The sequence below is a fragment of the Rattus rattus genome, chromosome X, assembly GCF_011064425.1.
Source record: "Rattus rattus isolate New Zealand chromosome X, Rrattus_CSIRO_v1, whole genome shotgun sequence".
In the NCBI taxonomy this organism is placed as follows: Eukaryota; Metazoa; Chordata; class Mammalia; order Rodentia; family Muridae; genus Rattus; species Rattus rattus.
This window is the reverse complement of record NC_046172.1, coordinates 13,970,749-13,996,807: the sequence shown is the minus strand read 5'-3', so window position 1 is coordinate 13,996,807 and position 26,059 is coordinate 13,970,749. Positions and strand designations below refer to the sequence as shown.

General features: G+C 41.5%; 1 protein-coding gene across 1 annotated transcript; it reads right to left on the bottom strand.

Annotated features, from left to right (window-relative positions):
* Nucleotides 1-5,525: 5,525 nt before the first annotated feature.
* On the bottom strand, nucleotides 5,526-7,509 carry LOC116889206 (spindlin-2C). Its single transcript, XM_032890361.1, has 3 exons — nucleotides 7,461-7,509; nucleotides 7,209-7,361; nucleotides 5,526-6,565 (listed from the first exon to the last, which is right to left on the bottom strand). Exon 3 carries the CDS (start codon nucleotides 6,561-6,563, stop codon nucleotides 5,784-5,786), a length of 780 nt encoding a protein of 259 aa, XP_032746252.1. The 5' UTR covers nucleotides 6,564-6,565; nucleotides 7,209-7,361; nucleotides 7,461-7,509; the 3' UTR covers nucleotides 5,526-5,783.
* Between the last annotated feature and the right edge of the window lie 18,550 nt (nucleotides 7,510-26,059).

Below are 26,059 nucleotides of genomic sequence, written 5' to 3'. Positions count from 1 at the left end.
TGCTGAGTAGGTGCTTCACGTTAGCAGGCAGTGACAGGAACCATACGACCCCCTCCCCTCTATATTACTTCCATCCATTCCTTTTCAAGATTTATTTATCTTATATGTTTGAGAATATATATATATATATATCTTATATCTTCCTAGAGAGAAATAAGATCCCACTACAGATGTCATGAACCACCATGTAGTTGCTGGAGTGAACTTGGGACTTTGGAAAACGCAACCAGTGCTCTTAACCACTGAAGCCATCTCTCCTAGCCTCCACTTACTCTCATTCTTGTCAGTGATACTTCATCAATCAGGCTGGAGGAATTGTGAGCATTGGGGACTGTCTAGATGTGGTTATACCAGAAACTGAGGTTTGATACCCCTCTGCTCTTGCTGAAGTTATCTCCCTAGTTATCTATCCTAGCTTGGTACACCTAGACAATATCTGGCTGTATTCTTCCTGTAACTGATTCAGCCAAAGTACCTTCAAGGAAGTAAACAGCCTTGGCTATGGCTAGAATTAGGCAAAGTAACTATTATGACCACTTTTTTTGACTGTCCACACCCAGGGCTGAGATAACAGTAGGGACTATTCCCATTAGCTCTTTCATGTGCAATGCTCCCAGTTGTGAGCAAAAGCAGAAAGCAATTTGATCCAGGCAGTTTCTTCCCATCTCTCCCTAGGTTGTGCACTGTGGAGATGAGGTTTCAGCTGGAAGGTATATTTGCTAAAGACTACTCTAGGTTCTTTCCCCATTCTGTGAATTTGTAACTATACTGCGAAAGGAATGACCAGAACTACAAGAATAGCTGCCTTAAGTCCAAGTGCCAGCAGGAATTCGCACTGATAGCTTAAACACTGGTCTCAGAGGGCAGCCTCTTTCCCCATTTTCTAGTTCTTGAGATAGGCAACTTGCTTTTCCCGGTGTTAATATACTTGTCTCCTTCAGTACAGGGCATTCAGCAAACTTGAGTGTCTACTGAGCCAGATTTGATGTGAGGCAGCTACCCAAGGGGAACATAACAGAGTAACTGCGGTATTCCATAAGTGGGAGTATGAAGGGAATTCTGACCCCTAAAACAATTCAATTTCACACACTAGCTCCCTCATTGAAGTGGCTCCCTGCTCTTGTTCCCTGCGAGTTCCCTGGGAAATGAATGATCTTTGCTAAAGCATCGTGTCTGTGCTGATTTAAGGTTACTTATCCAAGCGGACCACATGGCTATATGCTTTCTAAACTTTCCAGTAGTTGGACAGTTTCTTGGACTTTTTCATCTTTACCCCTGCAAAAAAAGGAGACACTTCTTCCTGGGCTCTGAAACCTAGATGAAAAGTACTGTCGTTCTACATTTCTGAGTCTTGGATCTTTCATTCCACTCTGATCTTGCTGATTTCCAGTGTTGTCCCATGGCTCCTTACTTCAAAATTTAGCTATGTTTCTGTTGTTTTTCCAGAGAGCACATATGTGCTGGATGCCCTGCTTGGACATCTAGAAATAGCTCTAAGAGCAAAAGCTTTCAAGGTTAGAGAAGCGCTTGTGTTAAAGTCTAAATTATCCCGTGAGGTTATGAAATAGCTTCACTTACAGTTATAATGTCTACAATATAACTAAAAGAGAGCCATTTAAATTTCTTGGACAGTGATGTACTCTGAATTGGCAGCATCAATTTGGACTTTTGCATGAGGTTTTTCCTTTTTTTTAAAGAATTAAATTTATTTTACTCTATCTTTTAAATAAACTGCCTCCTTTCAATCTTTTTTGTTTGACTTCTTGTTGACCGTGTTTACTGATTGGTTAAGCTTTATTTCACTTACTTACTACTGAAAGAAAACATTTTTTATTACTGGAGTAAGACTTCCTACTCCTTGCTCTAGGGCAAAGCACTCTTATCTTACAAATCCTCTATAAACTTGCTTCTTATTTCATACTAAGACATCATCTATGACTTCCAAAAGATAGCTTAAAACAGAGAATGGTTACTGCCTTACTTGGCAGATGGGAGAAACAGACACATAATTGCCTTCTACCAGTATATGGATGGAGGCACTGGTAGTGTATCATCTTTAAACACACTACGGTGTCAAACTTTTCTTAAATTCTCACCAACACTGTGTTGGATCTCTATCTTTTGTATAATGGGTCAATGCACACTGTCAGTTATCATATTGTTGATGTACTTGTATGTCAGATCATATATAATGTTAATTTCTATTTTCTTGATTCTTAGTGAGATTCATATAACTAATAAACATTTATTAACTATATTCTATATTACAAGTACTTTTTTTTTAAAGAATTTGAATGCACTGGTAATCATAAGTGGAAAAAAAAGAGGCGCCTTCACGGCTTTATGTTGTAAGACAACTAGGACATTTTAATTTAGTGACTTATTAAGGGAATGTATGCATTTTGACTCTATAGTCTACTGCTTTTCAGAATTGGTTACACAACAACTTTTGTCCAGTTTTTTGTGGCTTATTTCTTTAATTCTGTGTGTCTTAGTTTGTACCCAAATCTGACTTTTCCATAGTTAGTGATACCTTTTGTAATTAGAAAGTTTTATATTGTATATTAATTGCATTCATCACACTTCTTTTGAGTCAGAATCTCACTCTTGCTGAACTGGAACTCACTCTCTAGACCAGGCTAGCTTCAAACTCACAGAGATCCATCTGCCTCTGCCTCCTGAGTGCTGAGATTCAAGGTGTTTGCTACCACACTTAACATTTGCCTTTTTTTTAGCTTGTACATTTGGAGACTTGAGTATTTACCTACTTTCAAAGCTCAAAATTAGGCATTCTACTTGTTGCTTTTTTTTTATTTTGGTATTAATAGGATCCATTTGAAATTAATTTTTAGCCCCTCTGCTCTAATTCCCAATTGCTTATAGAACATTCTCTGGAATTGCCAAAAGAATCTTGATAAAATATAACTCAAGTTACGATATTCTAGTGCTTTGCCTCCCTGAACATCTTTCTCTTTTACTCAGATAAAAACAAAATTCCACTGCAGAGATAGTAAGCCGCAGGGCTCTAAACTTGCTGCCTCGCCAGCCACTGTGACTTCTTTGGAATCACCTCCCACAGATCTCTATCTACTTCCCTCAGCTCCATCCTCACGCCATCCTGCCTGCTTCGCCTCAAACTCGCCAGGTCTTCTCTGGCCCAGGAGCAACTGTTATCACTCTCTCTGGAATTCACATTACCCTGATTGGTGCTACAGGGCACTTCTCACACTACCTTAGCACAATGCTGGGCATTCCAGGTGGCTTTCTCAGCTCCTATCTCTCTCTCTAAGTTAGTCCTCTCTTCAATGTCATTTCCCTGGCCCTTGCTTTACTATTTTCCTCCTTAGCACACAGTCAAGGAAGCTTTATTATGTACTTTTCTTGGCTACTGCCTAGCTTACACAGTAAAATGCAAGCCTTAGAGGTTAGGGACCTTTTTTTTGGAAATTTATTTACTTCAACTGTTCATCGCTGCTTCAGTGCCTGTCTAGACAAGTGCCAGAGCCCACCCAAAGTAAATATTTGTGGGAAGAAGATAAAACAAATGAACTAAGACAGCAGGTTTCCATGGGTTTAGCCTCAAATTTACAACTGCAGATCCCTCAAGGGAACAACTGTGTGTTTTATCCAAGGGAAAAAGACAACTGGAGGAGTGGATGACTGGAACATTCGGAGCCTAAAGTGGGCTGAACGCTTGCTCTCGCTCAGCTACTTGTATGTATCTTTGTGGGATTTGTGAGTCCAAATGGTTGCGTTCCTTTGTTTTATTTGCTCTTCAGGGCAGTCTGGAAATGAGTAGAGATGGTGTGAACTCTTAGGACAACTACAACTCTTATTTTGAAATAGGAAATAATAAAACTGAAAGACCAGACAAAACATAAAAGCCAGATAAAAGTGGCTGGTGTGGGCTAGACCAAGTTATATCATGTAGGAAAGAAAATTGAACTCTGCTCTGGTTGAGGTGAGGTGCCCTTGAGTAATTCTTCAGGCTATCAGCCTCTGCTCTGGGTTCGCCGGGATGTGCTTTGAGTCATCAGAGAGCTTGCTTACTCTGTTATGTATGTCTCCCCAGCATAGACAGAGCACACAACATTCTTTCTTTGAGGTAGAAGTTTAGTTAAGGGTGGGAGTTCAGAAATCAGAGAAAGCACTTTGAAAGATTTCTGAAGACAGGGTAAAAGAGGACATAAGGAATAACTGGGCAGATACCTCTGCTCTAGAGACCATAGTTCTGGGGGGACTTTACTGAGGTTGCTGTTGCTTCTGCTCACCAGCTGCAACACATCAACATGACAAGATGCACCTGGAGGAATTGTGAACAAAATCACAATACCCAGCCTTATTGCCCGGAGAGTACACATCATCTGCTAATGAACAGATGCATGGACTCCCATCACTATTCAGCAGGAATTTCACGGGGTATTGTTTGGCCATGACTACCAAAAAAAGGTGTCAGGGGCCAGAGGCTTTGTTTTCTCCAGATCCAGAGCTACTCAGGGCACCAGCCAGGCCTCTCTTTGCAGGCTCCGTGAAGCCACCTATAATTACAGGCAGCTGTAACAGAAGAACGGAAAGCCTGGTTCTCTCTAATCTTGGGGAGAGGCTTTAGGCTCAATTAGCAGATGCCTTCCCTGAGCGTGGTAAGGGATATTAGAGCTGGAGGATCAACAGTGATAGGACTCTTCTATCAGCTTGCAGGATTTCATATTTTCCAGATAAAATATGTTCTAAGCTCATGATAGCATCTCTTAAATTCTGTGAGTCTCACTAACTCGTTCTTTAGAAGTATTGTTTACCCAAACTATGGGAAATGAATCATGACATCAAGGTCCTGGGTTTACTGTATTGTGTCCTCTGGAAATACGAGGAGACAGGCCATAGGCCAGAGCCTCAGAACCACTGTTACTGTGTCTGGGTTTGAAAATCGAGGTTCTGCTTGGCGGGTACAACACAGACCCTCAAAATGAAGAAGTGGCTCTTAATTCATTAGTCTGAGTTTTCTTAATCAAAATGCCTGTCCCAGAAGCCTCCATTATATCTGACTTCTTTAAAAAGTGATGACTATTGTGTGAAATCAGCCAAGGTGGTCAATGTGGATGTATCCAGATGTGTAACATTTTTTGTGGGTTTCTCGAGGGTCCTGGGCACTGCTAACAAGCCTTACATGAAACACACCTTTGGGTATTCCTTCTTCCCGGAGTTCATCCTTCCTGTGTGCCCTCCACCTACCTCCCCCTTTATGAGTCATTCTTAAACTTACTCCGGAGCTCTCCTAAACTTCTTTGTGTTCCTCTCTACTCAGTTGCCTTTACTTCTTAAGGACCCGAGATCTCATTTTCTGTTATCCTCCACCCCCCAATTGTATGTTTCTCTTCAAGCACGGTGCCTCCTCAGGGAACTTCCCTTTCTTCTTCAGCACCTTTTCCAAGTAGTCACCCCTTCTAAACACCCTATACTGTCTCCATTTCCTCTCCCTCCCCCAGACCATACCAAATCATTCCCATTCAATTTTTTTAGATAATGGATTATAATAATAATGGTACTTTATTCACAGGATAAATTGACAGCTGTTCCTTCATATCCCATCCACCAAACAAGACAATGTTTTTACATTTAACAGGTCATATCCACAGATTGGTAGTTTCCAGAACAAAAACAACAGCAATGCTTGCAAAGATTCTGGCTTATCAGAAACTCTCAGGCTTTTAATACACTGAAAAATTAATAATTTTTGCCCATCTACAAAGCACACATTTGCTTTCCGATACTATGCAAATTTGACCCTAAGAGTTCTTTTTCACCAAGTCATAGACATAGATATGGAAATCATCGTCAAACTTGATGAAGTACACAGAGGGCTTGGCTTTAACTTGGTGAATGACCTTGCCTGTCCTCTTGGAGCCATCTTCTTTGGTATATTCCACATGTTTACCTATCAGGCCATCTACAACTCCTTCTGGCTCCCTGTCTGCTGGAGGAGATGCACTGGACTCTGGCATGATACGGAGGTCACCCTCTTTATAATCATCCAGAAGCTGATACATGTACAATACCGGATCTTTCTCATAAGTAATATAAAACCAGGCGTTCATGATAGGCGCTTGGGCCAGGACCATCCCCCTCCATTCATCCTTAGAGCCATGCTCACCCTCAAACATGTGTTCCACTGCTTTCCCAATTATGGTATTAGCAAGGCGCGCATCGCTGACTCGAGAAAAGGACACCTTATCAGGAAGGATTTTAAGCTTTAAAATCCTCTCATCTCTGTGAAGTTCCAGTCCATAGACACAGTCAATGCCATCGTATTTCACCAGGTAGAGAGAGGGGTTGATAGGCACCTGATCCAGCACAGTTCCTTTCCACTGAGTGATGGGCTCATCTCCTTCTTTCCACCCATGAGAAATTCTGCAGCCCACGATGTTCCTTCGGGGCCGGGACGAAGATCTGCTCCTCTGCCTCTTCTGAGAAGCTTTTTTCTTCTTGATGGTTGGGGAGCCAATGTGGTGACCGACGGCTTCTCCCATTTGCTCTTTTGCAGCCGCTTTTTTGTGAGGGGTCTTCATACCTGTAAGAGGAGGAGAGAATCTAGGGAGAAACATTCTGTGCAAATATTAAGGTTATTTTTTCTGTGTATGAGGAAGTCCCTGCACACGATATACATGTGTGCAGTAGCAGTATTCTATATCAAAACGTGGTTAAATGCCTGCCTGCATTACCCTCTTTCCAGGCTTGTTTGGTTACACAACAGAGTTGGAGAAGAGATCGCTGTGGAAGTTGTGGCGCTTGAGAACCAAGCAAGAAGCAGCTGGTTCTCTGTTAGCTCCGTTGTCATCCTAGCTAACCCCGCTCCACCATCCCCATTTGTAACCCCGATACCAGATTTCTAAATCCTTCCATGCAATTCCTATGTCTCTTGTCCACTGTCCTCCTCCTTTTCATCCCGCCCTTACTGCCCATACCCATGCTTGCTCTGTGCTCACTTCTTCATATGTCTTCCAAATCATCCCCGTTTCCCTTTGAGCTCAGCACCACAAATCTGGCTCTCGCTCTGGCCACCTTTGTATAGGATTCCCCGTGTTTCTTGCTCCGTGCCCCGCCCCCCAAATCTCGGTTCCGAGTTTCCCTCAGCGCAAATCTTAGCACTCCCTCCAATTTTCCTGACAAGCAGGGACCCATTCCTATTTTCCGGCACCTAGTCCAATGCTTACCTGCTCACTGTCTGGGTTTGCAGCACTCACGTGCCCAAATCGGACTGAAGACTGTTGCCTCTGCTGCGAGCCTGGAGCGAAGGATGATCAGCCGGCGACCAGCCAAATGAGCGCCAGTGAGAGCGGAGCCAGGAGCAGTCTAACGCCAAGCGCCTGTGTAGGAAAGCCGCGGGGCAAAAGAAGGGAGCATCCAGGAAGTCCCTGCTCTGGGCTTTCGCTCACCTTATTCCGGAGTGTCAGAGGCAGCAGTACCTGGGCCACTTAAGAGCTTCCAGCAGTCGCCGCTGCCACTGCAGTCTCCTCCCTCTTTTCCTAGCGTAGCTTCCTGCCCCGCGAGAGGCCGCCCCTTCCTGCCAAACACGGTTCAACCGCCTGCTCCCCACTCCACACGGTGGTTCTAAGCTGGGGAATGTGCTCTTGTCCTCATCCCTTCTGCCAAATCAGGAGCCAGGAATTCTCCACACACACCCCAACCCCTCCCCCACACAACTCCTCTAGCGCACAGCTCCTAAGGATTCCCTCCTTCAGTTCAGGTTCCCCACCCCCACCTGCAACTCTACACTTTAATGCCCCCAAAAGCATCTGCTTTCCATCCTTCAGGAATTTGCTTTTCCTTTACCCCGTGCCCTCGTGGTGGAGTTTTCTTTATGCAAAAACTGCCTTTCGGGTTGTTTTAAGCTAGTGGAACTAGGATGAGAAAGAAGAAAAAAAGACCCGATGCTCACTTCTCTCTTCTGTTTTGACCCGATTTCTAAGTAAGTTTTCTTGATTGCTCATCTTCTTGAGGATACGAACCTCCCAGCTTCAGAACTGCACTATGTGTAAGATTCTCAAATGTACATTAGATCAGCTTCACCTCTTCTCCACTCCCTTTGCCTCATCACGAAATAGTAGTCCTCGTATTTCCTTCTTTTTTCCTATGCTCCTAAAAGAGCTTGCATTATTCATGCAAACCTGTTTGTTAAAAAAACGGTCTACAGAACAATTTTAGATGTTTCTGAATGCAGAGCATATATGGCAATATAGGAGGTAGACAATACCCTCACTTCAGAATTAACATTCATTTTTAGTCACACTTTTAAAAATAGAAACAAAGACCCACCAATACAGTGTAATTTTTAATCCTGTAGCCCAGACCTTACTCGTATAGTTTTCAATGTATGTGGATATACATGTGGATATAATGTTTTATGACAAAGAGTTTCAATCATACTTTATGAAGTAAAGTTCTTTACACTGTTTGAAAAAAAAAAATAGTTCCCTTCAGTAGCCTAAACAGGACATTTCCGGGAGGTAGTTCTTGGTTTTTTGACCTAAGCACATATTGCCCAGTTGATAAGAATTTGGGCTTGTGTAAAAGCTCAGCAAGTAAAGGCCCTTGTTGCCAACTCTGGCAAGCTGACTTGGACTCTGGAGACCCAGATGATGGTGGAAGGAGAGAAAGGATTCCCTCAAGCTGTCCTCTAACCTCCACACACATGCCCCTAATAAATAATTTAGAAGAACTTGACTGCTCTACAGTGTTTAAAAATACTCGTGTTACTATCATCTAGCTAGCACAGCTTTCACTTACTACTCCACAGCTCTCACATCTACTCTGAAGAATGGTGAAGAAAAAACTTTGATTTATTTATCAATGATCAAACTGCTAGCAAGCCTAAAGGAGAAACATGAGATTCTTAAATTTTACTTTATTTCTGCTTTTTGTTTGTTTGGTTAGTTGGTTTTTGTAGTTTTTTTGTTGTTGCTGTTGTTGTTGGTTTTTTTTTTTTTGAGACAGTCTCTCTATATAGCCCTGCTGTCTTGGAACTCACTGTGAAGACCATAATGGCTTAGAACTCAAAGAGATCTGCCTGTCTCTGCCTCATGAGTGTTGAGATTAAAGGCATGCACCAGTATACCTGGCCAATTTCTTAAATTAGAAATGCTTGTTTTATATTATACTTATTTTTTGAAGCCTACTTTTTTATCCAGTATTTTGTTTAAAATTTTTATCTTTTACAGTTTTTATTCACGGTCTATGTACAGCACACGCATCCAACTGATTTTTTGGTCTTTTGGTTTTGTTTTCTGAGCTGTAAAACAACACATTCAAACATCTACAAAGATATTGAGCATTTCAGCTAACTTCCATATTTCATTCTAACCCTCCCAAAATGTAGTACTTACTATATCTGACTTCTTTTATCTGTGTTTTTATAGGATAAATCCTGAAAGAAAAAATAGTGACTATTCACACTTCAGATTTTCTAGATTTACTCTTAAAGATAATCAAGACAAATGTTCCCAAGATGCTGCATAAATCAATCATACCATGTTATATATTCATTATCAAATGTCTATCCTGTTCCCCACATCCTAGAGAACTTTTGACAATTTTCACAATTTTAGTGTAGACTAAGGTGGTGAGTATGAAATGGTAGTTAGGTCATCACAGCTTTTAGAGGAAAACCCTTAACACTGGGAGTCCCAACAGGCTAGCCTTGGCTACCGGCCCCCAACATACCAATTCAAGAAACAAGTTAAGAGTTAAAAACAAACAAAAAAAGAAAAGAAAACAAAAGGTTTATTCATCGTAGTCACATTGGGAAGAAGAACAGATAATATATGGTTCAGTGAACCCACAACAATTTTGACCTTCAATAGAGGAAGAATGGACAGAGCACAAAGAGACATATATAATCATACAGTCTTGGTCAAAGTGTGGTCTGGTTAATCTTTGTCTCAGTTCTGGGTTGACAAGTTATTCTTAAGAAGTCTTATTGGCGGGCTGGAGAAATGGCTCAGCAGTTAAGAGCACTGACTGCTCTTCCAGAGGTCCTGAGTTCAGTTCCCAGCAACCACATGGTGACTCACAACCATCTGTAATGGGATCCAATGTCCTCTTCTGGTGTGTGTGAAGACAGCTACAGTGTACTCGCATACATGAAATAAATAAATCTTTTTAAAAAGCCTCTTTGTTTAAAAAAAGTCTTATTGGCATTATTTGGGATCAGTCTGGTTCCTGTCTGATCATTCTTTCTGCATCCTCACTTGCCTGGGAGGATTCCTTTCTTATGAGTTTTGGGGCTTTTTCCCCACCAGGGAAAGAGTCCAAGGAAATGTTAAGGATACATAACTGATTTCTGTGCCTTTAACCAAAGGGGCGAGCCACTGAATGAACCCACTGAAAAGTTCTCAGGGAGAACTTTCCCTCGGGATGGAGGTCCTCCAACTCAATGACCAGACCGAGACCACAGGATGCAATCAGCAAGAGGATTTGGTTTATTGTCGGGATACACAGGCACAGGCACCTGTGGGCGCTTCAGTCACTCGGGGGACTGGCGCGCCCCACGGAACCAAGGATGGGCTTTTTATAGGATTCTGGGGAGCAGAAGCAAGCATACAGAAGCAGATGCATGGTTACAGGGATATAATTGGTGGATTCTAATGGCAAGGGTTCAGCCCGGGGCAAGTTCCTAGCTACCTTCCTGGAACATAACTGGCTGACTCGGCCTCCCACCAGGGTGGGACCTCTCCAGGGCTTTTTTCTCATTGTCAGGCGCTCAACCGCAGTCGTCCTGTTGCCATGTCTTCAACCATACACATCTTGCTTGGCAGCCGCTGTGTACTCAGTGTTCTAACCTTTCCCTGAACTAGTCATCTTAAGTACAGCCTTGCAAAATGGCGTTACTGCTGCTAAGCTGGGGTCTTTCACCCACGAATGCCAAGTTTTCATTAGTGCTTTTAGATACTCTGAGAGCTCAAGGGAAAAATCAACACATTTTATTCAAACAGCTTCTAAGTGCCTGTTTCCACTTTCTAGATGTTAATGGGTTTACACTTTATTCCCCCAGTCTGTTTGGACAGTCTGTGTTCCAACTATATGTGACAATTTCATATTTTTGCTTTGATTCTGTTTTCACTTATATATTTTCATAGCATTATCCCTAAACTCAGCACTTTCATATGTTGATCTACCTAAAACAATATTTTAAATTGCATCTCAAATATTGACCTCCATTATGAACTTAATTTCTTTAATATTACCACAAAATATAAACATGTCTATTACCATTATTAACACCCATAGTGGTTATAATGAAATTTCAAGTTTGCTATCTGGCTTTCTCTACTTGAATACTGAGAAATATATAATGAAATATATAATGTACATGTACTGTGTGTGGCATGCTATTAAATTTGAACTTTACTTTTTATCTTGTGCACCAGCAAGAAAGAAAAAGGTCAACTCATTAAACTATTGTAAGCTATAAATTATAAGATATGTATATTTTCAAAGGTGTTTAGAAAAGGGATCTTCAGAAAAGTCCAAAACAGAACAAAAGAAATGCGATTGCTAGGTTGCTCTTGAATGATGCTTGCTGTATGATATCTAGGCATTAAAGATTTAGTTGTTTATTCAATTTTTTTCCTTCGTTTTTTTTTTTTTTTATTAACTTGAGTATTTCTTATGTACATTTGAGTGTTATTCCTTTCCGGTTTCGGGCAAACATCCCCCTTCCCCCCCCTTCCTTATGGGTGTTCCTCCCCACCCTCCCCCCATTGCCGCCCTCCCAACAGTCTAGTTCACTGGGGGTTCAGTCTTAGCAGGACCCAGGGCTTCCCCTTCCACTGGTGCGCTTACTAGGATATTCATTGCTATCCTTGAGGTTAGAGTCCAGGGTCAGTCCTAGTATAGTATTTGGGTAGTGGCAGAGTCCTTGGAAGCTCTGGTTGGCTGGCACTGTTGTTCATATGGAGTCTCACGCACCTTCAAGCTCTTTCAGTCCTTGCTACAATTCCTTCAACGGCGGGCCCGTTCTCAGTTCAGTGGTTTTGCTGCTGGCATTCGCCTATGTATTTGCTGTACTCTGGCTCTGTCTCTCAGGAGCGATCTACATCCGGCTCCTGTCAGCCTGGCCTTCTTTACTTCATCCAACTTGTCTAATTGGATGGCTGTATATGTATGGGCCACATGTGGGGGAGGCTCTGAATGGGTGTTCCTTCAGTCTCTGTTTTAATCTTTGCCTCTCTATTCCCTGCCAAGGGTATTCTTGTTCCCCTTTTAAAGAAGGAGTGAAGCATTCACATTTTGATCATCCGTCTTGAGTTTCATTTGTTCTAGGAATCTAGGGTAATTCAAGCAATTGGGCTAATAGCCACTTATCAATGAGTGCATACCATGTGTGTTTTTCTGTGATTGGGTTACCTCACTCAGGATGATATTTTCCAGTTCCAACCATTTGCCTAAAAATTTCATAAAAGTCATTGTTTTTGATAGCTGAGTAATATTCCATTGTGTAGATGTACCACATTTTCTGTATCCATTCCTCTGTTGAAGGCATCTGGGTTCTTTCCAGCTTCTGGCTATTATAAATAAGGCTGCGATGAACATAGTGGAGCACGTGTCTTTTTTGTATGATGGGGCATCTTTTGGGTATATGCCCAAGAGAGGTATAGCTGGATCCTCAGGCAGTTCAATGTCCAATTTTCTGAGAAACCTCCAGACTGATTTCCAGAATGGTTGTACCAGTCTGCAACCCCACCAACAATGGAGGAGTGTTCCTCTTTCTCCGCATCCTCGCCAGCATTTGCTGACACCTGAGTTTTTGATCTTAGCCATTCTCACTGGTGTGAGGTGAAATCTCAGGGTTGTTTTGATTTGCATTTCCCTGATGACTAAAGATGTTGAACATTTCTTTAGGTGTTTCTCAGCCATTCGGCATTCCTCAGCTGTGAATTCTTTGTTTAGCTCTGAACCCCATTTTTTAATAGGGTTATTTGTCTCCCTGCGGTCTAACTTTTTGAGTTCTTTGTATATTTTGGATATAAGGCCTCTATCTGTTGTAGGATTGGTAAAGATCTTTTCCCAATCTGTTGGTTGCCGTTTTGTCCGGACCACAGTGTCCTTTGCCTTACAGAAGCTTTGCAGTTTTATGAGATCCCATTTGTCGATTCTTGATCTTAGAGCATAAGCCATTGGTGTTTTGTTCAGGAAATTTTTTCCAGTGCCCATGTGTTCCAGATGCTTCCCTAGTTTTTCTTCTATTAGTTTGAGTGTGTCTGGTTTGATGTGGAGGTCCTTGATCCACTTGGACTTAAGCTTTGTACAGGGTGATAAGCATGGATCGATCTGCATTCTTCTACATGTTGACCTCCAGTTGAACCAGCACCATTTGCTGAAAATGCTATCTTTTTTCCATTGGATGGTTTGGGCTCCTTTGTCAAAAAAATCAAGTGCCCATAGGTGTGTGGGTTCATTTCTGGGTCTTCAATTCTATTCCATTGGTCTATCTGTCTGTCTCTGTACCAATACCATGCAGTTTTTATCACTATTGCTCTGTAATACTGCTTGAGTTCAGGGATAGCGATTCCCCTGAAGTCCTTTTTTTTATTGTTGAGGATAGTTTTAGCTATCCTGGGTTTTTTGTTATTCCAGATGAATTTGCAAATTGTTCTGTCTAACTCTTTGAAGAATTGGATTGGTATTTTGATGGGGATTGCATTGAATCTGTAGATCACTTTTGGTAAAATGGCCATTTTTACTATATTAATCCTGCCAATCCATGAGCATGGGAGATCTTTCCATCTTCTGAGGTCTTCTTCAATTTCTTTCTTCAGAGTCTTGAAGTTCTTGTTGTACAAATCTTTTACTTGCTTGGTTAAAGTCACACCGAGGTACTTTATATTATTTGGGTCTATTATGAAGGGGGGCGGTTCCCTAATTTTTTTTTCGGCTTGTTTTCTTTTTTGTAGAGGAAGGCTACTGATTTATTTGAGTTAATTTTATACCCAGCCACTTTGCTGAAGTTGTTTATCAGCTTTAGTAGTTCTCTGGTGGAACTTTTGGGATCACTTAAATATACTATCATATCATCTGCAAATAGTGATATTTTGACTTCTTCTTTTCCAATCTGTATCCCCTTGACCTCCTTTTTTGTTGTCTGATTGCTCTGGCTAGAACTTCAAGAACTATATTGAATAAGTAGGGAGAGAGTGGGCAGCCTTGTCTAGTCCCTGATTTTAGTGGGATTGCTTCAAGTTTCTCTCCATTTAGTTTAATGTTAGCAACTGGTTTGCTGTATATGGCTTTTACTATGTTTAGGTATGGGCCTTGAATTCCTATTCTTTCCAGGACTTTTTATCATGAAGGGTGTTGAATTTTGTCAAATGCTTTCAGCATCTAATGAAAATGATCATGTGGTTTTGTTCTTTCAGTTTGTTTATATAATGGATCACGTTGATGGTTTTCCTGTATATTAAACCATCCCTGCATGCCTGGGATGAAGCCTACTTGATCATGGTGGATGATTGTTTTGATGTGCTCTTGGATTTGGTTTGCCAGAATTTTATTGAGTATTTTTGCATCGATATTCATAAGGGAAATTGGTCTGAAGTTCTCTTTCTTTGTTGGGTCTTTGTGTGGTTTAGGTATAAGAGTAATTGTGGCTTCATAGAAGGAATTCGGTAGTGCTCCATCTGTTTCAATTTTGTGGAATAGTTTGAATAATATTGGTACGAGGTCTTCTATGAAGGTCTGATAGAATTCTGCACTAAAACCGTCTGGACCTGGGCTCTTTTTGGTTGGGAGACCTTTAATGACTGCTTCTATTTCCTTAGGAGTTATGGGGTTGTTTAACTGATTTATCTGTTCCTGATTTAACTTCGGTACCTGGTATCTGTCTAGGAAATTGTCCATTTCCTGTAGATTTTCAAGTTTTGTTGAGTATAGGCTTTCATAGTAAGATCTGATGATTTTTTGAATTTCCTCTGAATCTGTAGTTATGTCTCCCTTTTCATTTCTGATTTTGTTAATTTGGACACACTCTCTGTGTCCTCTCGTTAGTCTGGCTAAGGGTTTATCTATCTTGTTGATTTTCTCAAAGAACCAACTTTTGGTTCTGTTGGTTCTTTCTATGGTCCTTTTTTGTTTCTACTTGGTTGATTTCAGCTCTGAGTTTGATTATTTCCTGCCTTCTACTCCTCCTGGGTGTATTTGCTTCTTTTTGTTCTAGAGCTTTTAGGTGTGCTGTCAAGCTGCTGACATATGCTCTTTCCTGTTTCTTTTTGCAGGCACTCAGCGCTATGAGTTTTACTCTTAGCACAGCTTTCATCGTGTCCCATAAGTTTGGGTATGTTGTACCATCATTTTCATTAAATTCTAAAAAAAAGTTTTTAATTTCTTTCTTTTTATTTCTTCCTTGACCAGGTTATCATTGAGTAGAGCATTGTTCAATTTCACGATATGTGGGCATTCTTCCCTTATTGTTATTGAAGACCAGCTTTTAGGCTGGGTGGTGGTCCGATAGCAATGCATGGGATTATTTCTATCTTTCTGTACCTGTTGAGGCCTGTTTTTTGACCAATTATATGGTCAATTTTGGAGAAAGTACCATGAGGAGCTGAGAAGAAGGTATATCCTTTTGCATTAGGGTAGAACGTTCTATAAATATCCGTTAAGTCCATTTGGCTCATGACTTCTCTTAGTCTGTCTACGTCTCTGTTTAATTTCTGTTTCCATGATCTGTCCATTGATGAGAGTGGGGTGTTGAAGTCTCCTACTATTATTGTGTGAGGTGCAATATGTGTTTTGAGCTTTAGTAAGGTTTCTTTTACGTATGTAGGTGCCCTTGTATTTGGGGCATAGATATTTAGGATTGAGAGTTCATCTTGGTGGATTTTTCCTTTGATTAATATAAAGTGTCCTTCCTTATCTTTTTTGATGACTTTTAGTTGAAAATTGACTTTATTTGATATTAGAATGGCTACTCCAGCTTGCTTCTTCCGACCATTTGCCTGGAAAGTTGTTTTCCAGCCTTTCACTCTGAGGTAGTGTCTGTCTTTGTCTCTGAGGTGTGTTTCCTGTAGGCAGCAGAATGCAGGGTCCTCGTTGCGTATCCAGTTTGTTAATCTATGTCTTTTTATTGGGGAGTTGAGGCCGTTGATGTTGAGAGATATTAAGGAATAGTGATTATTGCTTCCTGTTATATTCATACTTGATGTGTTATGTTTGTGTGCTTTTCTTCTCTTTGTTTTGTTGCCAAGACGATTAGTTTCTTGCCTCTTCTTGGGTATAGCTTGCCTCCTTATGTTGGGCTTTACCATTTATTATCCTTTGTAGTGCTGGATTTGTAGAAAGATATTTGTAAATTTGGTTTTTGTCATGGAATATCTTGGTTTCTCCATCTATGTTAATTGAGAGTTTTGCAGGGATACAGTAGCCTGGGCTGGCATTTGTGTTCTCTTAGGGTTGTATGACATCAGTCCAGGATCTTCTGGCCTTCATAGTGTCTGGCAAAAAAGTTGGTGTGATTCTGATAGGTCTGCCTTTATATGTTACTTGACCTTTTTTCCTTTACTGCTTTTAATATTCTTTTCTTTATTTTGTGCGTTTGGTGTTTTGACTATTATGTGATGGGAGGAGTTTCTTTTCTGGTCCAATCTATTTGGAGTTCTGTAGGCTTCTTGTATGCCTATGGGTATCTCTTTTTTTAGGTTAGGGAAGTTTTCTTCTATGATTTTGTTGAAGATATGTACTGGTCCTTTGAGCTGGGAGTCTTCACTCTCTTCTATACCTATTATCCTTAGGTTTGATCTTCTCATTGAGTCCTGGATTTCCTGTATGTTTTGGACCAGTAGCTTTTTCCGCTTTACATTATCTTTGACAGTTGAGTCAATGATTTCTATGGAATCTTCTGCTCCTGAGATTCTCTCTTCCATCTCTTGTATTCTGTTGGTAAAGCTTGTATCTACAGCTCCTTGTCTCTTCTTTTGGTTTTCTATATCCAGGGTTGTTTCCATGTGTTCTTTCTTGATTGCTTCTATTTCCATTTTTAATTCCTTCCACTGTTTGATTGTGTTTTCCTGGAATTCTTTCAGGTATTTTTGTGTCTCCTCTCTATGGGCTTCTACTTGTTTATTTATGTTTTCCTGGAATTCTTTCAGGCATTTTTGTATTCCTCTCTGTAGGCTTCTACTTGTTCTCTAAGGAGTTCATCATGTCTTTCTTGAAGTTCTCCAGCATCATGGTCAAATATGATTTTTGAATCTAGATCTTGCTTTTCTGGTGTGTGTTTTGGATATTCCATGTTTGTTTTGATGGGGAGAATTGGGTCTCGATGGTGCCATGTAGTCTTGGTTTCTTTTGATTGGGTTCCTGCGCTTGCCTCTCGCCATCAAATTATCTCTAGTGTTACTTTGTTCTGCTATTTCTGACAGTGGCTAAACTGTCCTATAGGCCTGTGTGTCAGGAGTGCTGTAGACCTGTTTTCCTCTCTTTCAGTCAGTTATGGGGACAGAGTGTTCTGCTTTCGGGCGTGTAGTTTTTCCTTTCTACAGGTCTTCAGCTGTTCCTGTGGACCTGTGCCTTGAGTTCACCAGGCAGGTCACTTGCAGCAGAAAAGTTGGTCTTACCTGTGGTCCCGAGGCTCAAGTTCGCTCGGGGGGTGCTGCCCACGGGCTCTCCGCGGTGGCAGCAACCAGGAAGATCTGCGCCGCCTCTTCCGGGAGCCTCAGTGCACCAGGGTTTCAGATGGATTCTGGTGCTTTCCTCTGAATCAGTAATGTGTGCAGAGAGCAGTCTCTTCTGGTTTCGGGTGAGGCGTGTCTGCCTCTCTGAAGGTTTAGCTCTCCTCCCACGGGATTTGGGTGCAGAGAACTGTTTATCCGGGTCTGTTTCCTTCAGGTTCCGGGCGGTGTCTCAGGGCAGGGCTCCTGTTGCTCCTGGCCCTCCCCACAGGAACCCAGAGGCCTTGTACAGTTTCCTCTGGGTCAGGGATGTGGGCAGGTGGGCAGTGTTGTGGTCTCTTCCGGGCTCTGCAGCCTCAGGAGTGCCCACCTGACCAGGTGGTAAAGGTATCTCTCCCACGGGTTCTGGGAGCAGAGAGCTGCTGCGGGCCGGGATCCGCGGGGTGGGACTTCCGTAAACACAGGACGGCCTGGTCCTAGAGGGATTCTGCCCTGTTGTCCTGATTCCACCAGGCAAGTCACTTGCAGCAGATAAGTTAGTCTTACCTGTGGTCCCGAGGCTCAAGTTCGGCAGGGGTTCTGCCCACGGGCTCTCCATGGTGGCAGCAACCAGGAAGATCTGCGCCCGCCTCTTCGGGACCTCCGTACCAGGGTTCCAGATGGCCTCCGGTGTTTTCCTGGGAATCAGTAATGTGTGCAGAGAGCAGTCCTCCAATTTTTATAATTTAGTTTTGTGCCTGTTTTCTAGAAATTCTGGAGGTGTTTTTCCTTTGAATTCTTCTCTCTCTCTCTCTCTCTCTCTCTCTCTCTCTCTCTGTGTGTGTGTGTGTGTGTGTGTGTGTGTGTGTGTGTGTGTGTGTGTTCTGCTGGGTATCAAACATCAAAACCTGGCACTTAGGCATGCTAGACAAGCACTGTGTCACTGAACTATATGCATCCAGTCCTATTTCTTCTATTTCACATTAATATATATCCTAATTTCAGTTCAGTATGTGCTTTCTGTTGGTTTGTTCCTACTAATCCAGTACATAAATGTAATTCAAGCTCAAGGTATATTCCAAATCTACAAATGGTGAGTTATACATTGTGAAGTAGGCTTATAGATTGTGAGGTTCTTCCCAAGACCCAACGTTATCAGGTAGGAACCTAGTACTGAGCTTTAAGTCAAAGGCCTGGACTTGACTCCATCTCTGACTCCAAAAACAGGAGATGTATTTCTGTATATGCTTGGATCAACTGAAAGCTCTTCTTATACTAACTTCTCGATACATTTTTTCTTTCTTTCTTTCTTTCTCTCTTTCTTTCTTTCTTTCTTTCTTCCTTTCTTTCTTCCTTTCTTTCTTTCTTCTTTCTTTCTTTCTTTCTTTCTTGTTTCCTTTTTTTGTATTAAATTCAGATTCTAGGATCTTTTGCCTGGCTTACTTATGTTTTGTGCATGTGGGTTGGTATCTATCTATTCAAACTAGTATAGCTGGGAGATGTATTTGCTCGAGGATATTACCTGCCATCTGTCTCTGTCTTGTAACTCTGTTGTTATATGGGACTCTAAGACTACATCTTCTACTTACTCAAACATGCACAAAAGAAGAGTGTACCCAAGGCAGTCACTTATATCTTTTTCACACTCATGCGTACTGAACATGGGTTGATATTGAATGCTTGCTTTTTATCCTTTTCATTATTTTTCTGCAGATTCAGAAGTTTGTATCTTCACACTCCATCCAGGGAAGCACGGAGGCTAACTGCAGATGTTCACCTATCCCTCCTCTCTTTCAAATCCAATCCCCCAGTCTCATCCCAAGCTCTGCAGCAAAATACCTGCTGCAGTCTTGTTGCCCCCGCCATCTCCAGTGGATCCCACAAATCTTCCCCTCGAAACTTCCTTCCTCACATCCATTGCTTTGTCTTAACCCTCAACTCCAACAGACTCTCTCTGGGGATCCACTGGCCACTCCTACCAGGGAAACAAGTAGATTTCAGACCTTTCTTGCAGATCTTCACCTCTCCTTCCATTCTTCTAAATCCAATCCCCAAGTCTTTCCCCTAGCTCTAGACAGACCTCTTGCTGTGCCTCTCCTTGCTCTCTGGCCCCATTGCCAGGGGACTAAGTAGATCCTGGACAAATACCCTGCTCTCCCCCTCTTGTGAAACTATCCACTGCTACCGGTCCATCCCCATTCTTAAGTGTTAGGTCCCAATACCCAGAAACACATTTTACATAGAAATTCTCAGTTCCCACATCTATCAAGACCCCAGAAGATTTTCCTACAGGCAACACACAGACAGTATAATTTCCTAAGAACCAGAGAAGAAACAGAAATCAAGGAATAAAATATCCTCCCAACAAAGATAAGACCAGATATCAGCACCTAGAATTACAATCTTCCTAATTCCAGATGCTTAGATATCAACAGTAAAACACAGAAACAACCACAACAATGTCCCCATTAGAGTCCAGCTATCCTACCACAGCAAGCCCTGAATATTCCAACATAACTAAAGCATAAAAAAACCTTAAAATAGCCTTTATACATAATATAGAGGGCCTTAAAGAGAAAAAAATTAAATCCTTTAAAGAAATCCAAGAACACACACACACACACACACACACACACACACACACACACACACAGTGGAAAGAAACGAAGAAAGTTGTTCAAGATAAGAAAGTGGAAAATTGAAAAATAATACCCGAACTGAGTAAAACTTAGGAACTAAAGTGGGAACCACAGACACAAAGCTTCACCAACAGAATACAAGAGATAGAAAAAAGAATCTCAGTATTGAAGACACAATTGAAGAAATAGATTCCTTGGTCAAAACAATGTTAAATCTAAAAAAGTGCTGGCACCAAACATCCAGGAAACCTCGGACACTGTGAAAAGACCAAGTCCAAGAATAATAGGAATACAGAGAGGTGAAAACTAGTCAAAGGCACAGAAATTATTTTTTTTAAATCATGACAGAAAATTTCCCTAACATAAAGAAGGAAATACCTACCAAGATATAAGAAACATACAGAACACCAAATATACTAAATCAGGCAAGAAAGTCCCCTCAGCACATAACAGTCAATACACTAAACATACAGAACAAAGAATATTAAAAGCTGCAAGGGAGAAAGACCAAAGACAAGTTTTCAGATGCTACTGCTATATTTGTTTGTTTGTCTTTCTGCCTGTTCATTTATTTATTCTTCTCTCATTCATTATATATTCACCACAGTTTCCCCTCAAATTATTTCTCCCAGTCCCCTCTCTCCTCTTTGCCCAGATCCATTCCTCCTTCAATTACCTTCAGAAAAGAGTAGGCCTTCCAGGGATATCAACCAAATATGGCATAGCAAGATGCTGTAAGACTAGGCACATACTCTCATATCAAGGCTGGACCAGGCAACCCAAAAGGAGGAATGCAGTCCGAAGAACAGGAAAAGGAGTCATAGACAACACCAACTATTGGCCTAGGCACCAGTCTTTAAGTATAGTAGAATATCATTAGGAATTATTTCATTGTTTTTTATTTTTATTTTATTATTTATTTAATTTTTTGCCACTTGTAAATGATTCTATCCTAGATCTCTGAGATATCCAGCTCCTGGTTCCTGCCCATCCAGGCAGTGTCAGATGTGGGCTCTTTCTTGTGATATTGCCCTAAAATTTGAAACAGTCAATAGTTGACCACTCCCACAAGTTCTATGCCACCTCTACCCCAGCATATTTTGCAGGCAGAACAAATTGTAAGTCGAAGGATTTGAGGCTGGGTTGATGTTCCATTCCTACCACTGGAAGCCTTGTCTGGTTACAGAAGATGGCCAGTTCAGGCTCTGTATCCCCCATTTCTAGGATGGTCATCCTCTGCATTAGTCCAAGTTCTCTAGAGTCACAGAGCTTATGGGATGCCTCTATATTTTAAGGGAATTTGGAATGACTTACAGTCTGCAGTCCAACTAACCCAACAATGGACAGCTGTGAATGGGAAGTCCAGGAATCTGGTAAGTTGCTCAGTCTCACAGGGCTAGGTGTTTCACCTAGTCTTCTGTATAAGTTGGAATCCTGAAGAAGTAGGTTCCAACAGATGTCCTGACAAGTAAGTGAAAGCAAGCAGAGAAGAAGGAAGCTTTCTTTCTTCCACTGTCCTTATATAGGCCTCTAGCAGAAGGTATAGCCTAGATTAAATGTATGAACCACCATGCCTGGGCCTAAGTTCATCACTTTGAACTTGTTCTGTCCCAGGGTGGCCTTGAAGTCAGAGATCTTGCCTGCCTTTATCTCCTGGGATTAAACGCTTGTACCACCTTGCCTACGCCTAAACTTTTCATGGCCACTATGCCTTAAGATCTAGATCACAAGTGTACCCTCCATTTCTGGATTGTAGTTCATTCCAGATAAAGTCAAGCTGACAACCGAGAAGAGCCATCACACCCTCTTAGATTCCAGAGAGTTGCCATTGCAGTAGGTTTCTCAGCTGCTAAAAATATAATAATAATAATAATAATAATAATAATAATAAGAAGAAGAAGAAGAAGAAGAAGAAGAAGAAGAAGAAGAACAACAACAACAACAACAACAACATGAAATTTGCACGCAAATGGATGGAAGTTGAAAAAAATCATCCCGATTAAGGTAACCCAGACCCAGAAAGGTAAACATAGCATGTACTTACTTACATATGGATATTAGCTGTAAAGTAAAGGATCATCTTGCTACAATCCACAGATTCAGAGAGTCTAAGAGGCAAGGAAAGTTCAAAATCGGAAACAGGAATCTCCCTGGGGAGGAGAAAGAGAATACATATTGTGAGCAGACAGAGAGCAGGTAGGGATGAGAACAAGAGGGATGAGTTGGGGGAAGATGGACTGAAAGAGCTCTGGGAGAGACAGATAACTAGAACTGGAGAGCATTTGAGGCATGATGTTAACTCTCCTTCTCCCCCCTTCCCCCCTTCCCACCTCCTTAAGCAAAGTAAGCAAAAGGCTCCCATCATCCTAGTAAGGGCACTTCTGGTCTGTAAGTATCACAGAAGAAGGCGCTAAGAGGTTCACATTGTTTTTATTTCCTATGAGATATTATTGAACTTTATCTCTAGAGAATGATGAGTATAGGGTACAGGGAGTGCTCTTTTTTATTTCAGGCCTATAATCTTTTTTAAACTAGAAACACCATTGTACCAAGCCAGGGAGGAATATGCATGGTATATCTATTCTCCAGTTCAAGCACTTCCTTACTAAAGGAGGATTCTGTTAGGGTGTTGTTAGCAGGAAGGGGGTCCTCCTTTCCCTTTCAGGCACAAAGAGATACTTATGCCTCCCTAAAGAGGAGCTTGTTGGAATTTATCCTAAAAGCAAGCCAGCTCACAGGATATCAGGAATGCTGACTTCTTGTTTGAGGCATGTGATACCTTAATTTTTAACCCCTTACAGAGATCGTAGGTGATAATTATTCCTGGAGAGTAGTATACAAAGACTCTTGAGGAATTCTGACCTCTTTAGAGAATTCTCACCTGCCCATCATGGGCTGAAAGATACTGCTTTTAGAGATCTTTATCACAGATGGCTGCTGGAAACAATCCTGAAAAAGCCTGGAAGCCAGTCTTGTCCTTGACTTCATTTGAAGGTTGACTACAGCTGTTGCAAGCCCTCTCAGGCCTGAAGATCCCTTTGCTCTTTGTGTTTTAGGGAAATTCTCCAAAAGACAGTCTTTACTAGTCTTTAAGCACAGTAATTTAAAAGGCAAGTTCTCTAGCAGAGAATGTCTAAGTTGGCCCTCTTCAGGCCCCTTTGTTTCATACAAATATTTCAGGCCTCACAAGAAAGAAAGTTGTAGGTTTTCTACCTGAGTTTTAATGCTCTCGACAGAGGATGGACTTAACATGTACGCCTGTTCTGTTTACCTGGATAAATGCAGGTATTTTCACTATCTCTCATTCATAGAGCTCTCTCATCTGGATTTTCACCTTATCTTGGAGCCAATCAGTTTCAGTGTAGGTGCTGACTGAAAAGTCTGTGTTAGGGGGGGGTTTGCAGGGAGATGATTTAGGGTCTAGGTACTCTTTCCTTCTCTATGATGCAAGACGATAAAATGTCCATAGTTTTCACATGTTAGGGGAGATATTCCTCTTTACTTTTCCTGATTCAGTGTCTCTCACATACGATCTGATACTGTTCCCTACCTATGGCATGTTGTTATATGAGCATTCTGTTGGTGGATATGGCGTTGAGGTGTGTAGCGATGTAAAGTGTCCCATAATTCTACAGTTACCAGTCTTTTGTGTTTGGGTATCCATGGGCTGCAACCTTCACAGGTGTTCTTCATATTTATTTTCTCCCTCTTCAGGTAATGCAAGGAATTGGAAGTGACTTTAATTAGGCAATTTTCTTCATTTTTGTTAAAAGCTAAAGAGGCTGGAATGGGATATTTCTTTTTTTTTTTTATTAACCTGAGTATTTCTTATTTACATTTCTGATTGTTATACTCCCTTCGGTTTCTGGGCAACATCTCCCTAATCCTCCCCTCCCCTTTCTCTATGGGCTTCCCCTGCCCATCCTCCCCCATTACCACCCCTCCCCCAACAATCACATTCACTGGGGTCCAGTCTTAGCAGGACCAAGGGCTTCCCCTTCCACTGGTGCTCTTACTAGGCTATTCATTGCTAACTATGAGGTTAGAGTCCAGGGTCAGTCCATGTATAGTCTTTAGGTAGTGGCTTAGTCCCTGGAAGCTCTGGTTGGTTGGCATTGTTGTTCATATGCAGTCTCGAGCTCCTTCAAGCTCTTCCAGTCCTTTCTCTGATTCCTTCAACGGGGGTCCTCCAGTTCAATGGTTTGCTGTTGGCATTCGCCTCTGTATTTGCTGTATTTCTGGCTGTGTCTCTCAGAGAGATCTACATCTGGTTCCTGTCAACTTGCACTTCTTGGCTTCATCCATTTTATCTAGTTTCGTGGCTGTATATGTATGGGCCACATGTGGGGCAGGCTCTGAATGGGTGTTCCTTCTGCCTCAGTTCAAAACTTTGCCTCCCTATTCCTCCCAAGGGTATTCTTGTTGCTTTTTAAAGAAGGGGAGAAGCATTCGCATTTTAGTCATCCTTGAGTTTCATGTGTTCTGTGCATCTAGGGTAATTCAAGCATTTGGGCTAATAGCCAATTATAAATGAGTGCATACCATGTGTGTTTTTCTGTGATTGGGTTACCTCACTCAGGATGATATTTTCCAGTTCCATCCATTTGCCTATGGATTTCATAAAGTTAATGTTTTTGATAGCTGAGTAATATTCCATTGTGTAGATGTACCACATTTTCTGTAACCATTCCTCTGTTGAAGGGCATCTGGGTTCTTTCCAGCTTCTGGCTATTATAAATTAGGCTACTATGAACATAGTGGAGCACGTGTCTTTTTTATATGTTGGGGCATCTTTTGGGTATATGCCCAAGAGACGTATAGCTGGGTCCTCAGGTAGTGCAATGTCCAATTTTCTGAGGAACCTCCAGACTGATTTTCAGAATGGTTGTACCAGTGTGCAATCCCACCAACAATGGAGGAGCATTCTATTTCTCCACATCCTGCCAGCATTTGCTGTCACCTGAGTTTTTGATCTTAGCCATTCTCACTGGTGTGAGGTGAAATCTCAGGGATGTTTTTGATTTGCATTTCCTTATGACTAAAGATGTTGAATATTTTTTAGGGGTTTTCAGCCATTCGCATTCCTCAGCTGTGAATTCTTTGTTTAGCTCTGAAACCCATGTTTAATAGGGTTATTTGTCTCCCTTCGGGCTAACTTCTTGAGTTCTTTGTATATTTTGGATATAAGGCCTCTATCTGTTGTAGGATTTGTAAAGATCTTTTCCCAATCTGTTGGTTGCCGTTTTGTCCTAACCACAGTGTCCTTTGCCTTACAGAAGCTTTGCAGTTTTATGAGATCCCATTTGTCAATTCTTGATCTTAGAGCATAAGCCATTGGTGTTTTGTTCAGGAAATTTTCTCCAGTGCCCATGTGTTCTAGATGCTTCCCATTTTTCTTCTATTAGTTTGAGTGTATCTGGTTTGATGTGGAGGTCCTTGATCCACTTGGACTTAAGCTTTGTACAGGTGTAACATGGATCCATATATTCTTCTACATGTTGACCTCCAGTTAAACCAGCACCATTTGCTGAAAATGCTATCTTTTTTCCATTGGATGGATTTGGCTCCTTTGTCAAAAATCAAGTGACCATAGGTGTGTGGGTTCATTTCTGGGTCTTCAATTCTATTCCATTGGTCTATCTGTCTGTCTCTGTACCAATACCATGCAGTTTTTATCACAATTGCTCTGTAATACTGCTTGAGTTCAGGGATAGCGATTCCCCCAGAAGTCCTTTTATTGTTGAGCATAGTTTTAGCTATCCTGGGTTTTTTGTTATTCCAGAT